The sequence below is a fragment of the Psammomys obesus genome, unplaced genomic scaffold, assembly GCF_907164565.1.
Source record: "Psammomys obesus unplaced genomic scaffold, mPsaObe1.curated_primary_1811, whole genome shotgun sequence".
Classification (NCBI taxonomy): domain Eukaryota; kingdom Metazoa; phylum Chordata; class Mammalia; order Rodentia; family Muridae; genus Psammomys; species Psammomys obesus.
Genome location: NW_026585895.1, coordinates 48,783,834 through 48,804,409, shown reverse-complemented (window position 1 = coordinate 48,804,409; position 20,576 = coordinate 48,783,834). Strand labels below are relative to the sequence as shown.

General features: G+C 52.3%; 2 protein-coding genes across 5 annotated transcripts in view; one reads left to right on the top strand and one right to left on the bottom strand.

Moving 5' to 3' along the window:
* Positions 1-3,353, top strand: part of Nup214 (nucleoporin 214) — an 85,077-nt gene extending 81,724 nt beyond the window's left edge. For all 4 annotated transcript variants that reach the window (XM_055600185.1, XM_055600186.1, XM_055600184.1 and 1 more), the window contains 3 exons: positions 1,106-1,245; positions 1,968-1,992; positions 2,255-3,353. In XM_055600185.1, the coding sequence (XP_055456160.1) occupies positions 1,106-1,245; positions 1,968-1,992; positions 2,255-2,288 (199 nt within the window). In that variant the 3' untranslated portion in view covers positions 2,289-3,353. The remainder of the gene's footprint in view (positions 1-1,105; positions 1,246-1,967; positions 1,993-2,254) is intronic.
* Positions 3,354-14,897: 11,544 nt separating this feature from the next.
* The window catches only part of Fam78a (family with sequence similarity 78 member A), a 17,785-nt gene continuing 12,106 nt past the window's right edge, over positions 14,898-20,576 (bottom strand). Inside the window, exon 3 of the mRNA XM_055599811.1 lies at positions 14,898-17,860. Within this exon, the coding sequence (XP_055455786.1) occupies positions 17,332-17,860 (529 nt within the window). The 3' untranslated portion in view covers positions 14,898-17,331. The remainder of the gene's footprint in view (positions 17,861-20,576) is intronic.

The window sequence follows — 20,576 nt, the reverse complement described above, 5'->3', positions numbered from 1 at the left end:
ACACACACAAAAGGTAAACAGGATGACTACCTTTGTAAACAGACACTTTACCATGTCATTAACAGCAAATAGGCCAGTGATGGGCTCAGTGTGTGAAAGCGCTTGCCAGGAAAGCTGATGCCTCAACCCTGATAGAAAAAGAGACTACTCTTAAAAGCTGTTCTCTGACCACCACTACACGCTGTTCTCACTGGCATGCTGGCACACACACACGTACAGAGTTTTGTTTTGTTTGTTAAGTAAATGGAGGGCTGGGCTTGTAGCTCAGTGGTAGAGACTTGCCAAGCACTCAGGGAGCCTTAGCTAAGTTCGTGCTCCAGCACAGCATAGCCCCACATGTGGTCCCAGTACTGAGATGGAGATAAGAGGGTCAGAAGTTCAAGGTCACCGAGTATGGTGACACAAGCCTTTACTTTCAGAAGTGAGAGAATCTCTGTGAGTTCAAGGCCAGCCTGACCTGCATAGTGAATTCCAGAACAGCCAATAGGATATAAAGAGACCCTATTTTAAAAAAAAAAAAAAAAAAAAAAAAAAAAAAAGGTCAAGGTCATCCTTGGCAAGGCCAGCCTGAGATACAGGAGACCCTTTGCTGAAAATAATAAACAATAAAATGAGTAGAATCACCAGACTCCATGGCATTAGCTTGTGAAAGCAGCCCTTAGGAGGCTGAAGCAGGAAGAATATTTGAGGCCAAAGTAGACAGTATAGCAGAGTCCCAAAGAAGTGGTGACAGAAACAAGGCCAAGGAAGGCTGGGCAGGTGAATGGTGAGTAGGTGACAAATCCAACTTGATGGCCTAAAGTGAAGGTATCGGGGGAGGGGGCCCAAGAAGCCTGCTATGTTTGGTTCTCAGTGACCTGGAATTCCAGTCAGTGGCTCAGAACTCATGTCCCGGCTGGGATGGATTTCACACTACACTCCTGATATCTTCTTTCCCAGAGCCAAGGTAAAGGCTTACTGTGGGCTCTGTAACCTCTTGGCTCGGTCCAAGCTTGTCACTACAAATCATGTGTGATGCATCCGAAACTGGTGACCGTGAATGAGGTGTGTGGGTGGTACAGAGTCAGGGCCATATTAACCCTGTCCGTTTCTTACCGGAACCCAGGTTTGGGAGCAGCAGCAACACTGCATCCTTCGGTACCCTCGCCAGTCAGAATGCACCCACTTTCGGGTCCTTGTCCCAGCAGACCTCAGGCTTCGGGACCCAGAACAGTGGATTCTCTGGGTTTGGATCGAGCACAGGAGGTAAACAAGCTGTGTTCTCTCCTCCCCCAAAGGAGCAGGTGTTCCTGGCCACGCAACTCAGTGTCTTAAAATTCAACATCTTTTAGTTAGACTGGCAGTATTGTGCCACTTCTGGATAATCCAAAGAAATTGCTGAGTTCATTTTCTTTTAGGATTTTAGAACTCCAGATAATAGCAGTTTTATAAGGCTTTGGAGTCAAAGACAAGGTGTGGGAATCTCACGTGTCTTGCATTTGTACAGTCTGTATCCTCAGAGAGCAAATATGTATGTTCTGTGTTGTCCTCACACAGACTAAAGAAATGTGCACAGAGCTCAGCAAAATTGTGATTTTTTACGAATAAAGAAATGGATGCAGAGGGTAGTCAGAACTCCATGTACCATCTGAACCAGACCTAAAGTGTCTGCTTCTCTGGTTTCAAAAGGAAAGGAAACAGATTAATATCAATAAAAGGAAAAATAGTTCTGCGTTCCTTATTAAATAATACAGGTGGTTTGTGCACAGATCCTGCACCTGCAGCCAGAGTTGGGGCCCCCTAAAATGTGAAATAACTCTTCTCCTATTAGAGCCAGTGGCTCAGGAGGGTGAGCCGAGTGGGCCCTCATCCACCTTACAGAGACAGGGTCAGGAACCATTTGTCACAGGAACCAGGCAGGAGGGAGCCTGCCTAGCTGTGAGGCCCTTGGTTCAGGTGTTATGACTTCCTCTTTTTCTGTTTTTCAGCATTCAACTTCGGATCATCGAACTCGTAAGTATCTGTCTTCTGTCAGCTTTCAATTTTAACTCATAAAGTCGAAAGGGCCTGAGTGTGGGAAGTCCTGTTCTTGCTGAACTTGTGTGATCTGCTGTCCTGTTCATAGCTGTGCTGAAGTGCCAAGTTGAGCAGCAGATGTGGGGTTTGGGCTGCTGCCCGCAGGCTGCAGGCTTGTGTGTTGATTCTCCCTGCACTTCCTTTAACGGGAGCATGTGCAGCTGGAGCAGCGGCTGACAATCTCCTGCACTTCTTGTAGGTCTGTCCAGGGCTTTGGTGGCTGGAGAAGCTGAGCCGGTGTCAGCATTCCTTCAGGCTCCTGTGACCCGCTGTACAGATCCCTCCACTCTCCCAGGACACACAGGAACAGGCTGTCAGATGAACTTTCTTGTGGAAAAGAGGAGGAAACATTGGAGACCAAAGCACAGCGCTACTTAACTGTCTGTTCCCTGCCTTCAAATTTTACGTTGGGTTTTTCTTCTGCTATTAAAGTGTTCGGGTTGGTTCTGCACAGAACGTCTGTGGGTTTATTCAGGTCACAGCAGAGGAGTTCCTATGGCTTGGGGGAAGCCAAGCCAGTGGCCTCTGCGCAGTGTCATCCTTGGTAGATCCCTCCACTTGGGAAAGAGGCAGACACCGTTTGAAAGCTCCACCTTAGCGTATGCTTCTTTGTCAGGCTCCCCTGAGGGCCACTGTATACTTGGGAAGGGCTCCAGAAGCAGTCCTGACACGTTCCTGCACAGCCAGTTATGCAGCCAGTATGGTAACCAGACCAGTGGGACAGCAGCTGAGCGGCCTGTCACCTGCTGCCCTGTCTCTGCTCCTGTGTGCTGTGCATTTGCTGCCAAGTTTCTTCTGAGTGGAGAGGTGTTGTATTGAGACATCTTCATACCCAGCTTTTGCAGAGACTTGCAAACACCATGTACTTCACTGTTCAGAACCCATGGGTTGTGAGGACACCACAGCAGGACAGTGCAGGCTTGGAAAAATGTATGATTCCAAAATTTTAGTGACATGCTTATTTCTCTGGGTGCACTATCTGTGAGGGGCTGGCATGTTCTGCTCCTTGGACTGTGAACTGCCATACTGCCAAAACCTCTTCGAGACAGTCTGCCATCTTTCAGGCCCATAATATGGCAGGGCTTTGGTCTGGGTCAAGCAGAGGGAAAGAACTGTAGTTTGGAGTTTGACATCCTGGAAAGATATTTGGTTTTGGTTTCTTTGTTTTGTTTTTCAGGGTTTTTATTTTTGAGACAGTTTGTATGTATAGCCCTGGCTACCCTGGAACTTGCTCTGTAGACCAGGCTGGCCTCAAAATCAAAGGTCCACCTCCTGAGTGCTGGAATTAAAGGTGTGCACCACCATCACCTAGTTAAGATGTTGTTCTGTAACGCCCTAAAGTCATGATGCGGCCAGTGTGACTCTGGTTCACAGCTTGCTCAGGTGTCCTCTTACCGTCTCACTCATCCTGGGCCTCAGACAGGGAGTTGAAGCCTCCATCCTTACACAGGAGAACGTCAGGGACAAACACTCAGCTGGTTTGTTCAGGGGTTTCTTGTCATTTCAAGAGGAATCTCCCCTGCAGGGTTCTAGCAACCCCTTCCTACCCAGCCACCACCAGAAACAAGACCAAGAACTAGGTACAGTGTCCATGGGGACTGTCACCTGTTCTCTGCAGTTAGGACCACAGAGACTTGTCTGCATGCTTCACCAATTAGGGCTCTGCCTCTGGTGAGGAACTAGGCCTTCAGAGCCTTGGTCCCCGTGGGGTCTTTTGGTCCTTTGGGAATCGAGAAGCCAGCCACCACTCTGCCCTGAAGCAGGTTTGTCTCTCTCTATCTTGCTGCTTTGTACACCGGGGGCTCCAGACAAGGGGACTCTGGTTTTTTTCTTCAGTTCTTACTGTGTAGCCTTGGCTGACCTCAAACTCAGTTATTTAGCAGTTTCACCCATTCAAAGTGCTGGGATTAAAGGCATGCATAACCACTCCAGGCTTTCTAGTTTTGATGGGGGAAAACTCACAGGAGTGTCATGCTGAGAGTACCGAGCCACTTTTGTTTGCTAAGGAGGAAGACCTCTGAGTCCTCTGCTAAAAATTAAAAATGGAAATCAAATTCATGAGCTGAGAGAACAAACAACTGAGAGGCACCCTCAGAGGGTGCCATGATCCTTTCTCTTCAGCCAGGCAGGATGAGAGTGTGCCAGCACTTCCTGCTGTCAGGAGCCTTCACAGAGAGCCACAGGTGAGGTGACTTTTTTTAAGCAGGTGCCCAGAGAAAGCTTAGTATTACACTCACAATCTCTATGGACAATTCCAGAAAGACACCACGAACTCACCAAACAGTAACCCGGGCCAAGGGAGTGTGGCTGTTTTGGGACTCCTCGCATGGTCCCTGCTGCTGCACGGCTTTCCAGGCCGGTGGGCCAACCATACTGGTTCTGATACCCTTCGTGCTGAAAGGAGGCTGGAGGGCCCACAGTGGCTCCGTCATAGCAGAGCCTCAACTTCAAACAGTTCTGAGCACAGGCCACACTCAACCTTATTGATGGCCCTCACCAAGCCCTTGCACACTTTGTTGGGGTGGGGTTATTGACCAAAAGCAGAGGTTGACACCTGTTTCCTAAACTCAGTCTGTGGGACCACACTCAGTGTCACACAGGCCCTGCACACAGGAATGGCAGTCACCACCACTGAGCTCTGACTCAGTGCAGATGCTCTCAGCTACCGCTGCTCAGGCCCAACGACCTGCTAGGAGCCACTGGGCTTATGGGAGTCTTTGTCCCTGAGAAACCAAATGCCGGCCTCTACCACTGTGACCACCTCAAGCACTGACTTCATTCCACATGTGGGAAAGTGAAAGAGAACATGCTGGGGAGGTGAGGAAGCTCAGTTTTCTCCTCCTCCAGCTCCATGAAGCACAGCCGGTATGCGAGAAGGCGACTTTCTCCAGGGCCCTGTGGCCCATCACTGGGGTGGGACCCCTACAGTGTCTCCAGGACCAGGCAAGAAGTGCTGTGCATTCCTGGCCCAGTACCCTGGGCTCCAGGGGACACGGGATGAGCTGCTGGCTTGACCCTGCTACCTACCAATGTAACCCACCCCAAAAAAGGAGCCCAGAGGGGCTACCCCGCCAGCAGCACATTCCTCCTGTGCCTCTGCACGAGTGAGTGGTGGGCTGTTATCTGGTAGAGTGCAGCTGACAGGCCTTTGGAGAGATGTCACATGCTGCCTCAATGGAGGATTAATGTGGAGAATTTGAGGTCAAGGGTTTAGGCTGAGCTAGCCTCTATTTATAGAAAGGAGTCTGTAGGGGAATAGAAGGGCAGATGAACAGCCTGGGTGGGTGGGTGTCGACAAGATGACATGCTAGGGCAGAGAAGAATTAGTTACCCAGTTACAGGGCCCTCCTCTGTGAGCTTTCCCTACCACAGCTGGAGTCCCCTTATCTGGAGCTCCCGGTGTACAAAGCAGCAAGATAGAGAGAGACAAACCTGCTTCAGGGCAGAGTGGTGGCTGGCTTCTCGATTCCCAAAGGACCAAAAGACCCCACAGGGACCAAGGCTCTGAAGGCCTAGTTCCTCACCAGAGGCAGAGCCCTAATTGGTGAAGCATGCAGACAAGTCTCTGTGGTCCTAACTGCAGAGAACAGGTGACAGTCCCCATGGACACTGTACCTAGTTCTTGGTCTTGTTTCTGGTGGTGGCTGGGTAGGAAGGGGTTGCTAGAACCCTGCCGGGGTAAGAGGACGCCTGAGCAAGCTGTGAACCAGAGTCACACTGGCCGCATCATGACTTTAGGGTGTTACAAACATCTTTTCAGCATGTTAAACTCCAAACCACAGTTCCCCTCTGCCCTTGACCCAGACCAAAGCACTGCCATATTGTGGGCCTGAAAGATGGCAGACTGTATCTGCAGAGACCTTGGTAGCAAGAAAGTTCACAGCCCAAGGAGCAGAACATGCCAGGCCTTAAAAATAGTGCACCCCGAGAAAGAAACATGTCACTAAAGTGCAGTCTGTACAGGCAAGGCGGCCTGGCAGGCTTGTCAAGCCCACACTGTCTCAGAGGACAGGCCTGTCTCGGTTCAAGTGAGCATAAGTTGCTGTGCATAAGCCCCTGATGGCAGCAGCCCCGCAGCCCCAGCTGTCAGGTCCACCCTTCCGTTGCTGTCTCTAGACTTTTCAGAGTTCTAAAAGAGGTCAGCCGGCAGACCAGCTAAGGCAGCAGTTGCTGCTTTATCTGCTTCCCGCTTATAAATAGAAATCGTCCATACCGAAGCGCTGGCCGGAGATGCTCAGCATTGTTTGGGGGTCTAGGGTTGGCAGCAGCTGTGTGTCAGGCCTGCTCCTTTGCTACCCCACCTTGCGTGGACGCAGCCTGCATCCTGGCCTGTGCCCGTGTTCACTTCCCATCTGATTTAAGGGACTTTGGATGGCCACTACCCTCTTCCCCAGCCCTGTGGTCTAGCCCTCTTCCTTTCCTGTCCCTCTTGCCTCTGACCTGGATGGTTCCAAGGCTGGTGTGCACTGTCTGCTCCCCTCCTGTCTCAGGCCTGCTCCATCCTCAGACGGCATGCCACACACACGGGTCTTAGTGTAGGAGCTTAAAGCCTCTCCCAAAAGCCTGTGGGCTACCTTCCCAGCCCTAGCTGACTCTGAGGCACACTGTTTTCTTTGTACCCTTAGTTGATTTGTTCACCTACTGTCTCCTTGAGGCTCCGCCCCCAGTGGTCAGCCCCCAGAGGGCAGAAACATACTGGCCTCACCTGTTCCTAGCCCCTGGCAGTGCTAACAGAGCAAAAAGCCAGGATCAACTGAAAAGCTCACCCCAGTAGGTGCCTGGTCTGGGTGGGATCATTGGGCCTTAAGATAGCCTAATGACCCAAGACAACCGGCACCACTCTACGTTCTGGAGTTTCCACCGTCAAGAAGATGTGAGCTCTGGGTGGCGTAGCCAGCTTGTGGTTTGAGGTTTTCTGGGCTAGAACTTACCTGCCATGTGTCTCAATGTCTTCCCTGGAGAAACCCAGGACAGAACAAACCGCTCCTACCCCTGCCATAGACACACCCCCACAAAACCTTTACCTCATCCCAGAGCTAACCAGTTCTCTTCAGGAATGAGGTTGACTGCCTCCAAAGGAGACGTGGGCCTTCCTTGGGCTAAAAGATGCCTTCCTCCTTTTAACTGGCCTCAGCTCTTTCTAGCCCAGGAGGGGTCAAGGCTAGCCCCCAGGAAAGATCCTTGCATCCTGTTCACTGCAAGACAGAAAAGGATCTGCTAGCTCACACACCACCAGAGCCCCTGCCAGTCTTACTGCAGCTGCAGCTTGCCAGGCTGCAGAGAAGAGGAGCAGGCAGGGCTGGCCTGAAGCATTGAGTCATTGTTGCTGCTGGGGCTTCTTGAGCTGATGGTCTTCACGGTCATCACCAGCGAGTCTCACATCTTGAGCTCTTGGTTGTTACGTTCCTTTCCTCCTTCCCCAGGACAGGGAGATGGTACTACTATGATTGTTGCAGAGACCTCCGAAAGTGGTCCACAGGGGCTGGAGAGATGGCTCAGTGGTTGAGTGCTGTCTGCTCTTCCAAAGGACCCAGGTTCAATTCCTAGCACCCACATGGAGGTTCACAACTGTCTGTAATGCCAATTTCAAGGGATCTGATACTTTCACACCAAATGCACATAAAATAAAATTAAAAAAAAAATAAGAATGGTCCACAGTGCAGCCAGCTCTTACACTCCCACAGCCCCCAGGGCTGGAACCAGGGCCTCTGCTTACCAAGCTAAATTAGAGCTTATCAGATCAGCTCCCTGAGCTGCAGGGAGCCCTGAGTCTCTCCCCTCAGGGGCTTAAGTCCTTCCCAACATGCTGACCACTGGCTGTGGTCTTCAAGGGTCCTCATGTTGGGCCACTCTGGAAACAGAATTAACTACCCTGAGGCATTCAAGCCAAGTGGTGTCAGGCTCTGCATGGCTGTCTTCTTCACAGTCATCATCACACGCAGAACTGCTCCTCTGGACCAAGACCTCCCAGGGCCGCATGCCCCAGGCGAGCCAAGCCTCCTCATCTGGAGACAGGCCCAGCAGCTGGGCAAGGCTCCACACAGGGCCCCCCCTCAAGCCAGAAATGCTCAGGTGTGACAGGTGCTCATGGGAAAGTGGGGAGTGTCCAAGGAGAGCTCTAAACCCCTGTGGCAGCTGTCCTGCAACTTCTGGCAACATTCAGGCTTCTGGGGCAAGACAGCACCAGGAAAGGGCTGGGGTTCTGCAGTCTGGGGCTGTCAAGTGTTGGCAGCAGGCAGCAGCATGGCCTTAGCCAGTGCTCAGGGCCCTGCGGGTGTTGCCTTGCTGTAGCTTGGTGGCTGCTGTGGTGTAACATTGTGTTCCTGGGCGAGGACTACAGTTCCTGTGCTTCCCAACGTATCCCACCCCTCCCCTAAGTCCTACTTATTAGGTTTTTTTTTAAGACAAAACAATTTTTTTTTTTCAATTTTTAGAGACAAAGTCTCTTTCATTGTGTGGCTGGTCTTTGACCTCCAGATCCTCAACCTTTCAAGTGCTGTGATGACAGGTATGTTTGTTTGTTGTTGTTTTTTTCCAAGACGGGGTTCCACTGTGAAGTCCTGCCTGTCCTGGAACGCTCTCTCCCTATACCAGGCTGGCCTTGAACTCAGAGTCTGCAGGCCTCTGCCTCTTGAGTGCTGTGATTAAAAGCATGTACCACTCCCACCACCACCACCCTGCTACCTTGGTTATTTCTAATTTGGCTTTCCTCTAGGAAATACAGGAAGTCACTGGTCCACTCTTTCTTTTTTGGGTAAATTGAGCTGTATTCCAGCTAGATGAATGGGTGGGAGGCTGGTCTGCCCTCTTGTGTGAGAGAAAACCGAAGTCTACTCGTTAGGATAGTTGACCTCAGGCATCAAAGGAATGGAAGGTGACCCTGAGACCTATGAAGAATAGGAGGGGATCCCTGCAGTTGCCAAGGTTACAACTCTGGAGAAAGTTCCAGACAGCTGCAGGGAGAGGACAGCCCAGCAGGATGGCTGGATTCATCAGCAGAGAAGAGAGTCACACTGAACATTGGATATCTGCAAAGCCCCTACAGAGTCCCTAAGTGCTGACCTGAGGAACAGAACTGCTAGTTCCCCAACACTGAGTGCAGACTCCAGTTTGCCTCAGCAGCTGGGCAAGGACTAGTCCTCCACAGAATGCACTCAACTGCAAAGGAGTTTAGAACCAAGACACATGAATCAAACTATTTCCATGTAAAGGCCCAGAACTGTGCGGTGCCTGCGGCTTGGTAGAGTGTTTGCCTAATGCACAAAGATCTGGCTTTTGTCCCCAGCACCGCACAAACCAGGCACGACTGTGTGCCTGTAACCCCAGCACCCTAAAGACAGAAGCAGCTAAGATCATCCTCAGCCACGTAGCGAGAGAATTCAGGGCCAGCCTGAGCAATGTGAGATCGTGTCCCCATCACACACATCCCTCCCTGCGATAGAGAGAGAGATAGAGAGCTAGAAAAAAGGTAAAGGAAAGAAACTAAAAAACAAACAGCCAGGTGTAGTGTAATCCAAGCATGCAGGGAGGCAGAGGCAGGCAGATCTCTCTGAGTTCTAGGCCAGTCTGGTCTACAAAGCAAAGCAAGTCTAGGACAGCCAGGTCTACACAGAGAAACCCTGTCTCGGAAAATAAAAATAAAATTAAAGCAAAAGAGTTCAGAACTAAATTTAAGGACGTTATAGGAATTAAAAAAAAAAAAAGACCTACTATATAACATGGTAAATTCCACAGTGTCTAGCTTCTGACCAGAAATTATCCAGCGTGCAAAGCAACATGGAATGAAAGGCATAAATGATGCTGAGACAGATTAAAAAAAACAAAAAAAACAACTCCAATTACCACCTTGTAGCATATAGACAAAATTAACTCAAAATGAATCATGGACATCAGCATTAAACATGAAACTACAGAAGTTGTAGAAAGCAGGGGAGGAAGCATCTTTTTTTCTTGGATTAAATGATGAGATACGAAAACACAAAGAAAAAAAAATTTCCTAAATTCATCTTAAAATTAAGTTTTTCCCAAGATGTTTAGGCGTTTGGGGAGATAGCTCAGGGCTGATCTCTATTGAGTTTGAGGCCAGAATGTCCAGGCCTTGTTACAAAAAAAAAAAATTGGAAACTAAGGCGAGTAGAGGATGAGGGTGTGCCGGCACTTCCTGCTGCCAGGAGCCTTCACAGAGAGCCACAGGTGAGGTCACTCACCCACATATGGGGTCAGATTTTTTTTTAAGCAGGTGCCCAGAGAAAGCTTAGTATTACACGCACAATCTCTTATCAACAATTCCAGAAAGACACCACGAACTCACCAAACAGCAACCAGGACCAAGGGAGCACGGCTGTCTTTGGGGAGTGTCTCACGGTGACTGCTGCTGCGGGCTTCTCAAGCAGCAGGCGGCCACATGGGTTCTGATATCCACATGTGGAAGGCAGGCTGAAGGCCTTGCTGGTTGCCTGCACCACGTGGTAACTTCACAACCACCCGAACGGTTGTAATGGATTCCGAATGAGCCTTCTTCCGACCTCCATGGACACTAGGAACACATAAGCGCATAGACATGCATGCAAAAAAAATTATAAACATAAAATGAAAAATTTTAAATGGAAAGGAAAAGTGTGCAAATATGGTAATTGTGGCATGGTTGTCTGACAGTGAGGGATGGCTGTATACAGGCGTTTTGACGGGGACAACTTCATCTAATGACTCAAAGACGACAGACAAAAAGAAGTGTGTGCTGTCTGGTTCCATTCATATAAAAATCTGGAAAAGACAGATACATTCTAGTAACAGGTCTGTGGGGTGGGAGAGATGGTAGCAGCCGAGAAGGGCACAGGGCTGATGGTGCCTAAAAGGTGTGTGTGTGTGTGTGTGTGTGTGTGTGTGTGTACAAGAGTTCAATGCCCACAGAGGCCAGAAGATGGGAATGGATCCCCTGGAGCTGGCATTTCAGGTGGTCGTGAGCCACCCAACATAGATGCTGGGAAGGAAACTCGGGTCCTCTACAAGAGCCACGAGCGCTCAACCACCGAGCCTTCTCTCCAGCCTCTGAGAAGCTGTCTGTTTGTTTGTTTTTAAGATGCACTGAGTACTGCTGCAACTCGAGGGGCCAGGTACCCTTTGGAGACCTCCCCTTTCCTGAGAAGGGGCAGGGATGGAAGGAGGAGGTGAGAGGGTGGGACTGGGAGGAGAGGAGGAAGAGGGCTGGGATCAGGCTGTAAAGTGATTAAATTAAAAGAAATGAAGAGAACAATTTGGCCTCCCCGCCACTCCAAGCGAGTCTAGTAAGATTAGTAAGATTCCAGATGATAAGGCCAAGTCCAGCATCCCGGCAAATCAGTGAGCCCGAGTCTGTCCCTTCTGCCTGTCTCCATGCAGCCAGTGATGCGCAGTGCACACGGGTTCAGCATGGGGGTTGAGGTGCTTCCCAAAGGTGCTTCAAAGCAGCTAGTTTCCTGGGCCCTCAAGCCAGGTTTTAAGGGCCTCTAACCAACTAAGAGGGATATGCTTTTGCTTTGGGAATGTGCTCCCTCCAGGGATGTGAAGGTGGCTCACGGGCAGGATTAGGCATTTATGGGTTCCCTGGCCACGAGACCATCACATCTACCAGACTCATAACCACAGCTCCTGTAGGATCTGCAGCTCTCGTGGGGAGAGAGCCCCGCTTCACAGAGGGCCAGGATTCTGTGGACACGCAGGGCTGCAGAGGGTAGCTGCAGAAGCCAGACTGCCTGCCTCACCTTCACAGGAAGCGGCAGGTAGTGGCAGGAAATCCCTCAGCCTCACACTTAACTACATCCGAAGTCCTTGGTCTGATAGGTTTCGGTGAAAAGCAGCTGCTGGGCCCAGGGACCCTGCCGCCAGGCTGATAACCTCTGCCCACCACAGAACTCCTCAATGCTCAGGGACACCGAGACCCCACAGGAACCCTTTTTCAACTCTGACACTCAGATCAGGGTCAGGGTACTACCATTCTTGAGGAGCACCATCATGGCCTGCAGGGTCTCCATTTTCCCTACCACATATTGAAGATGAGACATGTTTAGATGAAAAAAATCAAGGACATCCAATTTTATAGATGTAAACACCAGCCCCAAAAGGTGTCACCAAAGACCTCAGAGCTAAAGCGAGGTTCAGGTCACCACAGCACCCAGCAAGAGGCTTCCTGCCTGTCTGTACACAGAAATAGCCTCCTCTCAGCTGCGCACAGGACGTCTGGATCTCTAGATAACTTTGGCTTCCAAGATGGATGCTTTGAACAAGAGCCATGTTGTGTCATAAAGCCTGCCTGGCCTGGCCTGGTAGGGAAGGTGGACCAGGTGTGTGTGTGTCTCCTGCCTGAGGAGACTGGACTAGGAAGGTCAGTCCTTCCAGACCACACTCAGCAAGACAAGTGGCAGCCAGGAATAGCCCCAGGCGTCGCTGCTCGCCACACAGAGCCACCCTTCACCAATCTGCTCCTGTCACCTGATAAAATACGAACTGGAGCCAGGGCTGGGGTGGAGATAATCCTGTCTCTGCATTCCCAGCCACTATGTCTGGAGGAGTGGGAAGGGCCGTGGCCAGGCAGCAAACGGGCCGGCTTTTGGCAGGACTCAGAGTAACCAGGAGTTTCTCTGGACCCAGCCTAGAGGCAGAGTTCGCCCAAGCATGCACCTGCTCTCTGTGAGTACAGTGGCACACTCTGTCATCTCAGCACTGGGGGACCGAGGCAGGAGGATCACTGTGAACTCAAGGCCAACCTGTGATGTATACGGAGCCCCAGGGCAATCTGGAGAGTTCGTCTCAGTGCCAAAAGGCCCGGCAGTAAGCACCGTGCTCAGCCTTCCATGACAGGCTGAGCGAAAGGGCAGTGGAGAGGCTGGGCAGCAACAGGGAGGGCAAGGGGTAGGTCAAAGGCCTTCTGAAGCTTCCTAGCCTGGCGACCTTCAGCAAGCCTCAGGTCATTTCCCAGGGCCAGTTTCTCCCTCTGAGAAAGGGGAAGAGGAGCACTTGTGTGTGAGCCACAGGCAGGAAAGGCACCCGGGACCATGCACGGCTGTGGGGTGGGGGGCTTTCCCTGTAGCTGCTTGTGTAATAACTTGGTGGATTGTGTGTGTGTGTGTGTGTGTGTGTGTGTGTGTGTGTGTGCGTGCGTAGGCCAGTGGTCAACTTCGGGTGTGGCTCTTCAGGAGCCAACCTCCCTGATTTTTCTTTGTTTTATGTGGGCCCTTATTTCTGCATGGCAAGCACATTCCCAACTGTCTCTCCGCAAGCCTTCGCTAGGCAATTCGGGGATAGTGTGTGTGCTGTAGCCTGCTGCCACCTCAAGTGCCTGAACCCCAACCAGGTGGGAGCCAGTGTTCGTGGAGGACCCAAGGGGCACTGAGGAGGGAGACACAAAACCACAGAAAACACACCAGCTTCTAGAAATGTCCCCAAGCCTGCGCGCTCCGCAGCCACCGGCAGCCTCCTGCCATACTCCCACTGGGACCCAGCTGCATTCCTTTGTGGCCTCATGGCTGATCCTACAGTGAGCTTCTGGCTCTTCGGGGACAGCGCCAAGACAGAGGCTTCTCAGAGGGACAGCTGTCACAGCAGCAGGCAGGCACAGGGCCACTGAGCACCTGCTTCCCGGAAACATTCCCGGCTTGCCCATTCCAGACAGTTGTCTCCAGGCCGGGGATCCTGGAGGGGACCCTGCGGCTGCTTGTGGGGACCTGCCCGAGATCTCTAGCTCTCAGTCTAGCCTGGACTTCTGAATTTAACTGGCTGTCAGCTAAGTCAGGCAGAGGGCTCTCACTGAGCCATCAAATGCCCCTTGGAAGCCACTTGACTCCTGTGCATTCTCTCCTCCGACTTAGGCCACCATATCCCACTGTCAGGCAGCTTGTATGCTGCAGCAAAGATGGCTTCCTGAGCTCCTGCGTCCTGGCCTGTGTGACCTGACCGGACTGCTCTTTTAGTGTACTTCCATGCAAGTATACACACAAACACATACACAAGCACAAATACCTAGTAAGCAATGCTCAGAAGCCGATTCCACAATCAAAAACCAAACTGACAGAGGCACCACCCATGAGCCGTCTGGGCGGAGAGTGCCGGAGAGGCCCATGAGGCAACTTCCTGCATTGATGTCCCAACCTCAGGCAAGAGAGTCAGTACTGTTGGTGCTGCAAAGCGAAAAGCCCAGAGAAGCAATACCTAAGGCCCCGGTGGGGAAATGGGGGCTTCCTGTCCTTTGCAACACCACAGCGAGGCCACGCCCACCCTGAGGGAGTCTACAGCCAGAAGGTGAAGAGGCTTTGTTCAAAGGCTGCTTTTCTATGGGCCACACAAACTAAATGCACAGACTTCTGGGAAATGACGTGGGGGGGGGCATTTTCTGTCTGAGGACCCTGGATGGAGGGCACTCGGCAAGCTAAGGGCTTTCTTAATAGTAGCCAACAGTTATTTGGCACCAAATGTATACACACTCAGTCATTTGCTGAGTGTGCAGTATCAGAGGCTGGTTCAGGCAAGGAGTCAGGTCCTGGCTTTATCTCTTCTAAGGCATGAGTCTGCCGGTTCTCAGAACCCCACACACCACCTGCTTCCTTGTTCATGAGCTGGAAAAGCCCCATGGATCATCATGGGGAGCTCACTCTAGAACCAGAGCCTAATTTATTCAGACACACTGGCCAGTGGGCAGTGCCCAAGAGACCCTTCCCACAAGGTCTGGGTTTCATCCAAGTCCACACAAATGGCCTTGAGCCAGGGGTCCACCGTCAGGACACAGAGTCACTCCAGCAACCTTGGGTTCCCCAACTTGCCATACAAATATTCCAGAGCCAGAGTGCTTTAAAATTAATTTTATTTCTCTTTATAACTTTTATTTTAAACTTTTTTTAAAAAAAGGTTTGTTTGACATTGTCTTCAAGAGTCTTGCGCCTGCTGGTAAGTGCACGCGTGGGTTTGTGTTCACAGTACTCTCCATGACCAAGGACGGTTGGTGCTTATTGCTGGAAAGAGTGAGTGTCCACGCCTGGGTGGGCATGGGCGTGAGGGACAGCAGTAGAGGAAAGCCTGGGGTCTGTCAACAACATGAGGCAATGAGCTGAGGGGACAGCCCAAGAGAAGCTGGGTGTTCTCGGCTAGACCCACATGGCCTCTCTGGGGGTCTCCCTAGCCCTGTCTTTTGCCAGGCAGGAGGACAGGAAAGGAAGGGGAGCCAAGGAAGCCAAGTGGGCAAAGCGAGGCATGCAGTGGGGAAGGATGTCAAGAAATGTGGGCTTGGGGGTCCCCATGTCCAGAGCAGTTCAGGCCACCCTCACTATCATTCCCATCCCCGGCCCCACCTCCAGGAAAAAAACCCGTAAAGAGCAGACAGCCCAGGACAAGGGCTCTCCTCCCGGCCCTCACCAGGACCCATCACTTTTCTTTAGGGCAAGGAAGTCCTGGATGCCAAGAAGGTATTTCCAGGCTAGCCCTGAGCTAGTGTGGGGCTGGGACCCCCATGGCTTTCCCAGCTAAGGCGACAGCCTCCACACACAGAAGGGGAAAGCTCCAGGGAGCTCCAGCCCTGACAAGCAGCTCTCCAGCACCCACCACGCCCTTGGCACACTTGGCTCAGTGTCCTCCAGGTGACTGCAGCCCCCAGCTCTGGTGGCCTGAGAATGAGCGGACATGAAGCACCCCTGAAGGAAATGCGTCCCAGGTGTAGGAACAGAGCTGGGTTCTAGCTGTGTCCTCCCTCGCTGTCACCAAGGCTCCCCTAATGAGGCTCAGCAGCAGCAAAAGACATTATTTTCCTTGTGATAACAGTTTTCTGTGCTTATTATTGGTTGGGGTCCAGTGATACAGCTGTTGGCATGCTTCAAGAAGTATCCCTCAAGCAGCACAAAGCAGACATTGCTGGAAACCTTGGCATCCTACAAGGCCAAGTTCTCGGGCTCCAAAAGGTAGATCCCAAGACTGACCACCACGTGTCAAGCAAGTTTTACAATAGCCTGGCACCTCCCAAGCGCGAGGTCTCCAGCTCTGGGCCTGGGCTTCCCTCTTGAGTCAGCTGACTACTCCCCAGACCTCCCCACCCCCAGGAGCACCTATGATTGGGAGGGGAGGTGGCCAAGCAGCCTCCAACGGGTGCTTGGAGCTTATCTGCAGCCCCCTTCTCCCCCCACCCCGAGAGTCTGGGCGTTGCTTCCCCTGAGAATGAGCCTGAAGCCCTGTCACAGCTTCTATTCGGTGTGCTAGCAGATGGGCATCCTGGGGTGCTGAAACCCCAGATTCGAGTGTGACAATGCTGGCCAGGAGGGAAGGGCACACCTTCTTTACCTTAGGACAGCTGAGACTGATTCGTGGCAATGCTCCCAGCTGACCCTGCCAGGCATTTGGGACCAAGGTAAATGGAAGAGGAAAAGCCACACACCTAGGGACGGGTTCAGGAGACAGCAAAGGTGAAAGTTCCCTAGCCCTGACCTAATACTTTGGGACCTCCCCTTCCTTCTCCCAGAATACCTTCACCAGGCAAGTTAAGGCTACTGAGGAGAGAGGAGGGATCAAGGATCTATGCCCAGCTCATACCCCAGTGGGTACTGGAGAGGGGTTCTCCTGGGGTAGAGTAGGGGCTCTAGGAAGAGTCTGTGGTTTTGATTCTGCCACAATGACAGAATAAAACAGCTGGTTTTAGACCTGAGTCCCCATTCTTGCCCCTCAACCCTAATACCCTGGAAGAGGGGTTCAGGTGGACCTCCCTCTGGCCCTGCCACTCTCTCCAACTCTGGCAGAAGAGGGCAGCCCCTGGGGAGCAGAGATCCTTGACCTTTCCTTTTCCTTCTCTCCTTTAAATTCAGCTTAAGGCAAAAGTTTGGCAAAGCGAGTCTACATAAGGCCGCATGGCAGAGGACAGACAGAGGGGAGGAGGCGAGAGGGGCGGGCTGGGCCCCCTCACAACCGGCCGTCTCCCGCCTCTCCTGCCCCTGAATCCCATAGAGAGGAAAAAAAAAAAAAAGAAAAGAAAAAGAAAAAAGAAAAGCAGTGTCTCAGAAAATCAGCTGCAACAGACAACTGAGATTGTGAGGGGAGAGGAGGGGAGTTGGGGCTGGGTTGGGCGCCTGTTTGTCCTACGGGACCCCCAACTCCCTGCAGGGAAGCAGATGGAAGAGCCAGGAGGCCAGCGGGTTAGCACAGTGAGATCACCCCTGGAGAAGGTAGAATGGTTGTATTTTTGTGAATGACCGGAGAGGGCATCGGGGTTTCCTTCTGAGCAGTAATATTGTTCCGTGAGTCTCAGCTGGCTGGCAGCGGGCCTGGCTGTTACCGGTGCTTGGGCGGGATCACCACCAGCGGTTGCCCGTACTTGGGCCGCCACATGAGGACCTGAGCATCGTTGGCATTGGGCTTGACCAGGGCGCTGGGCGGGATGGGCTCGTTCTTGCTTAGGATTTTCGGCTGGTCCTGGGCAATGGGCTCCCGAAGCCTGGCGCGCTGGCCCAGGGGTCGGTTGGGGTTCACCTCGATGCTGAGCTGCATGCGCCAGTGCAGGGTCTGCAAGATGATCATGTCGTTGGTCGAGGTGTTGGTGGCCACCAGCCACGTGGTGAAGCTCTGGTCCCGGTAGATGTTGGTTAGTTTGGCCACGTTGCTCTCACTGACGGGCACGGCCCACGTGACACTGGGGTAAAAGTTATCGTTCATGCTAATGATGAACTTGGAGTCTCTCTTGGTGGGCCCCACGATCGTGCAGGTCTCCGTCGTGTTGCCATACCAGGGGTAGTTCACCCCATCCGAGTCACTGATGGCCTCAATTTTTCCCTCCTGAAGATCGGGGAGCTCCCAGCTAGACCTGCGGGGTAGGGGAGAAAGAAGGCCAGTCACTCGTTCAGTCACTCAGTGAGGCTTTTCTGCAATCTCATGGTGGGTCAGGCACTGTCCTGGACCCTGGGGACAGAAGGTTCTCGGCAACCCCAGCCCCCTTTGCTCATGGGGCTTAGGAGGGGCAGAGCAGACAATAAACAGGAGATGCAATACCAGATAATGTGAGTCCGGTCACAGCCTGCCTCAGTACCCCAACTGCTGGGCTGGAGCGATGGCTCAGTAGTTCACAAAATGCTCCTACAAGGACCCACATCAGCAGCTCGCAAATACCTGTAACTCCAACTCCAGGAGACATGGCGCCCCCTTCTGGCCTGTATCGGCACCTGCACTCATGTGTATACACACACTCGCACACACACACACATGCACACATGTTAAAAATATTTTGGGCAGCTGGAGAAATGGCTTAGAGGTTAAAAGTACTGCTCCTCTTCCAGAGGTCCTGAGTTCAAGTCTCAGCACCCACATGGTGATTTACAACCATCTATAACTGTAGTCCCGTGGGATCCGATTCCCTCTTCTGGTGTTCAGATGTATATGCAGACAAGACCCACATACATCAAATACATACATAATTTAAATACATATGCACATATAATATTTTCTAAAGACCCAGACTATCAGTACCATCCCAGGGCAAACCACTCTCGAAGGCCAGCACCCTTCATGAGAGCCAAGGTCGTGAAACTGCTAGATGCCAATTGGGACTTGGAGAAGCCCTATTTGTCTCCTGACAGGGACCTGTCACCCAGTCTACGGCAAGGACAAACACTGGGTCTTCGCAGACACGGGTAGAGCAACCACACAAAGCCACACAGCTCTCCGACTTGGCCTCTTCGGGGCGCGGGGCTCTCCTGCACACACAGCACTTGAACGCAGCCTGCATATTCAGTCTGCAGTGGCTTTTCCTGCCACTTGGTCCTCACTGGGATGTGAGCTGCTCTTCTGCAACTGTGGGCGCCAACGGAGTCCGATGGCTATAGGGTCAGCTGCTTTGGGGAGGACCCCTGACCCCTCCACTGGCTGGCCTGTGACCTTAGGCAAATACCTGCTCTTTCTGAGCTTCAGGGTTGTGGGTTCGCAGCCCACACCCCTTCTCCATCCATGTCATCTCCACGGCAGGAACCAGGCATCAGGCAAGGCCTACAATGGCCTCCTCACTTGCTAGCGGCCTTTTCTTTTCACTCCGATATCCTGGAAGACTGGTCGCGCCCCTGCTAAAAGGCCACTCTCTTGTCCAGCCTCACACACTTTCCCATGCTGTTACCTCCAGACTCAGCCAAAGGGTCTGCGACAGTCACCAAGCCTGGGGACTCTATCCCTGGGGACTGGTATGTCCTTTCTCCCGTGTGCTCAGCCTGACACACTTTGCCCGCTGGGGCTGTGAGGGGTGTCTAGCTTGGACATGGGAACCCTACAGGCTTTAGTCTCAGCTTCCCTGGTCATGAGAACCCGGGAAACCCACCCTGGGACCTCCGACATATCATACTTGTTACAGAGGATTGCAGGAACTTCGAAGGAATTTACATATGCAAAATAAAGGCCTGTGGCAGAGACTGCCAGGGTTGGTGCAGACAGGAGAGGATCTGCCAGCCTAGCTAGGTTACTACGGGGACACGGACACACCCTAGAGCTCCCAGCACCTGTGGACACAGTGGCTGCTGGGAAACTCCAGGCTTCGGGGTCACTCGGCATACAGACCCAGGGACTGCCACCTAGGAGGACACCAGGTGGAATGAGGCAACACCTGCCTAGATGCGTCTAAGGCGTGGGGGCTGCTGCCCCCGAGCCCAACTGTCCCACCCAATTTCCAGTCAGGCCTGGTAACACAGCACTGAGGCTCACAGCCTCAGCCCCTACCCTTTCCCTGCAACACCTCCTCACCCCGCTGCTAGCCAGGAGCCCGCTCCTTTTAAAAGTGCGTTTCTAGCCAGGCACCTGCCTGTAGTCACAGCCCTCGGAAGAATTCAGAGTCATCCTCAGCTACATAGCAAGTTCGGGGCTGGCCTGGACTACCTGAGGCTTCTCTCAAAAATAACATCAGAAGTGCTTTTCTGTGTGTGGCACGAGCAAACTTACCAGAGCCAAGGGGATAATGCTGCTGAGTGTCTGCCCTGGGGGCTGAATGGCTATAGAAAGCAGGCTTCCTACACACAATGGAAGAGCCTTGAAAGGGAAGGAAATTCTGACGCACAGCACAGCACTGCACAGAGGAGCCCAGGGACAATATGCTAGACGAAAGAAGCCACCACAAAAAGACAATGACTGCAGGACAGCACTTACTCGTGGTGCCCAGGGCACCTGAATTCTGAGACAGAAAGTGGAGCCAGGGCTGCCACGGGCAGGAAATGAGGGTGGTGATTAATGGGGCAGAGTTTCAGTTAGCGATGACAAAGAGTTCCAGAGATGGGGCTTGTGACTCTTCCTAACGCCACTGAATTGTGCGCCCAGTCATGCCGCCCAGGCTCTCTGCTGAAGCTCAGGAGAACGGGCAGGAGCTGGGTTTTTGATTATTTTAGTGTTCGTGTGGCGTGTGCACATGTTTGTGCATAGGGAAACACGCGTGTACAGGAGCACCAGTGCCTGCCAGAGCCCTGGCGTGTGCACATGTTTGTGCATAGGGAAACACGCGTGTGCAGGAGCACCAGTGCCTGCCAGAGCCCTGGCGTGTGCACATGTTTGTG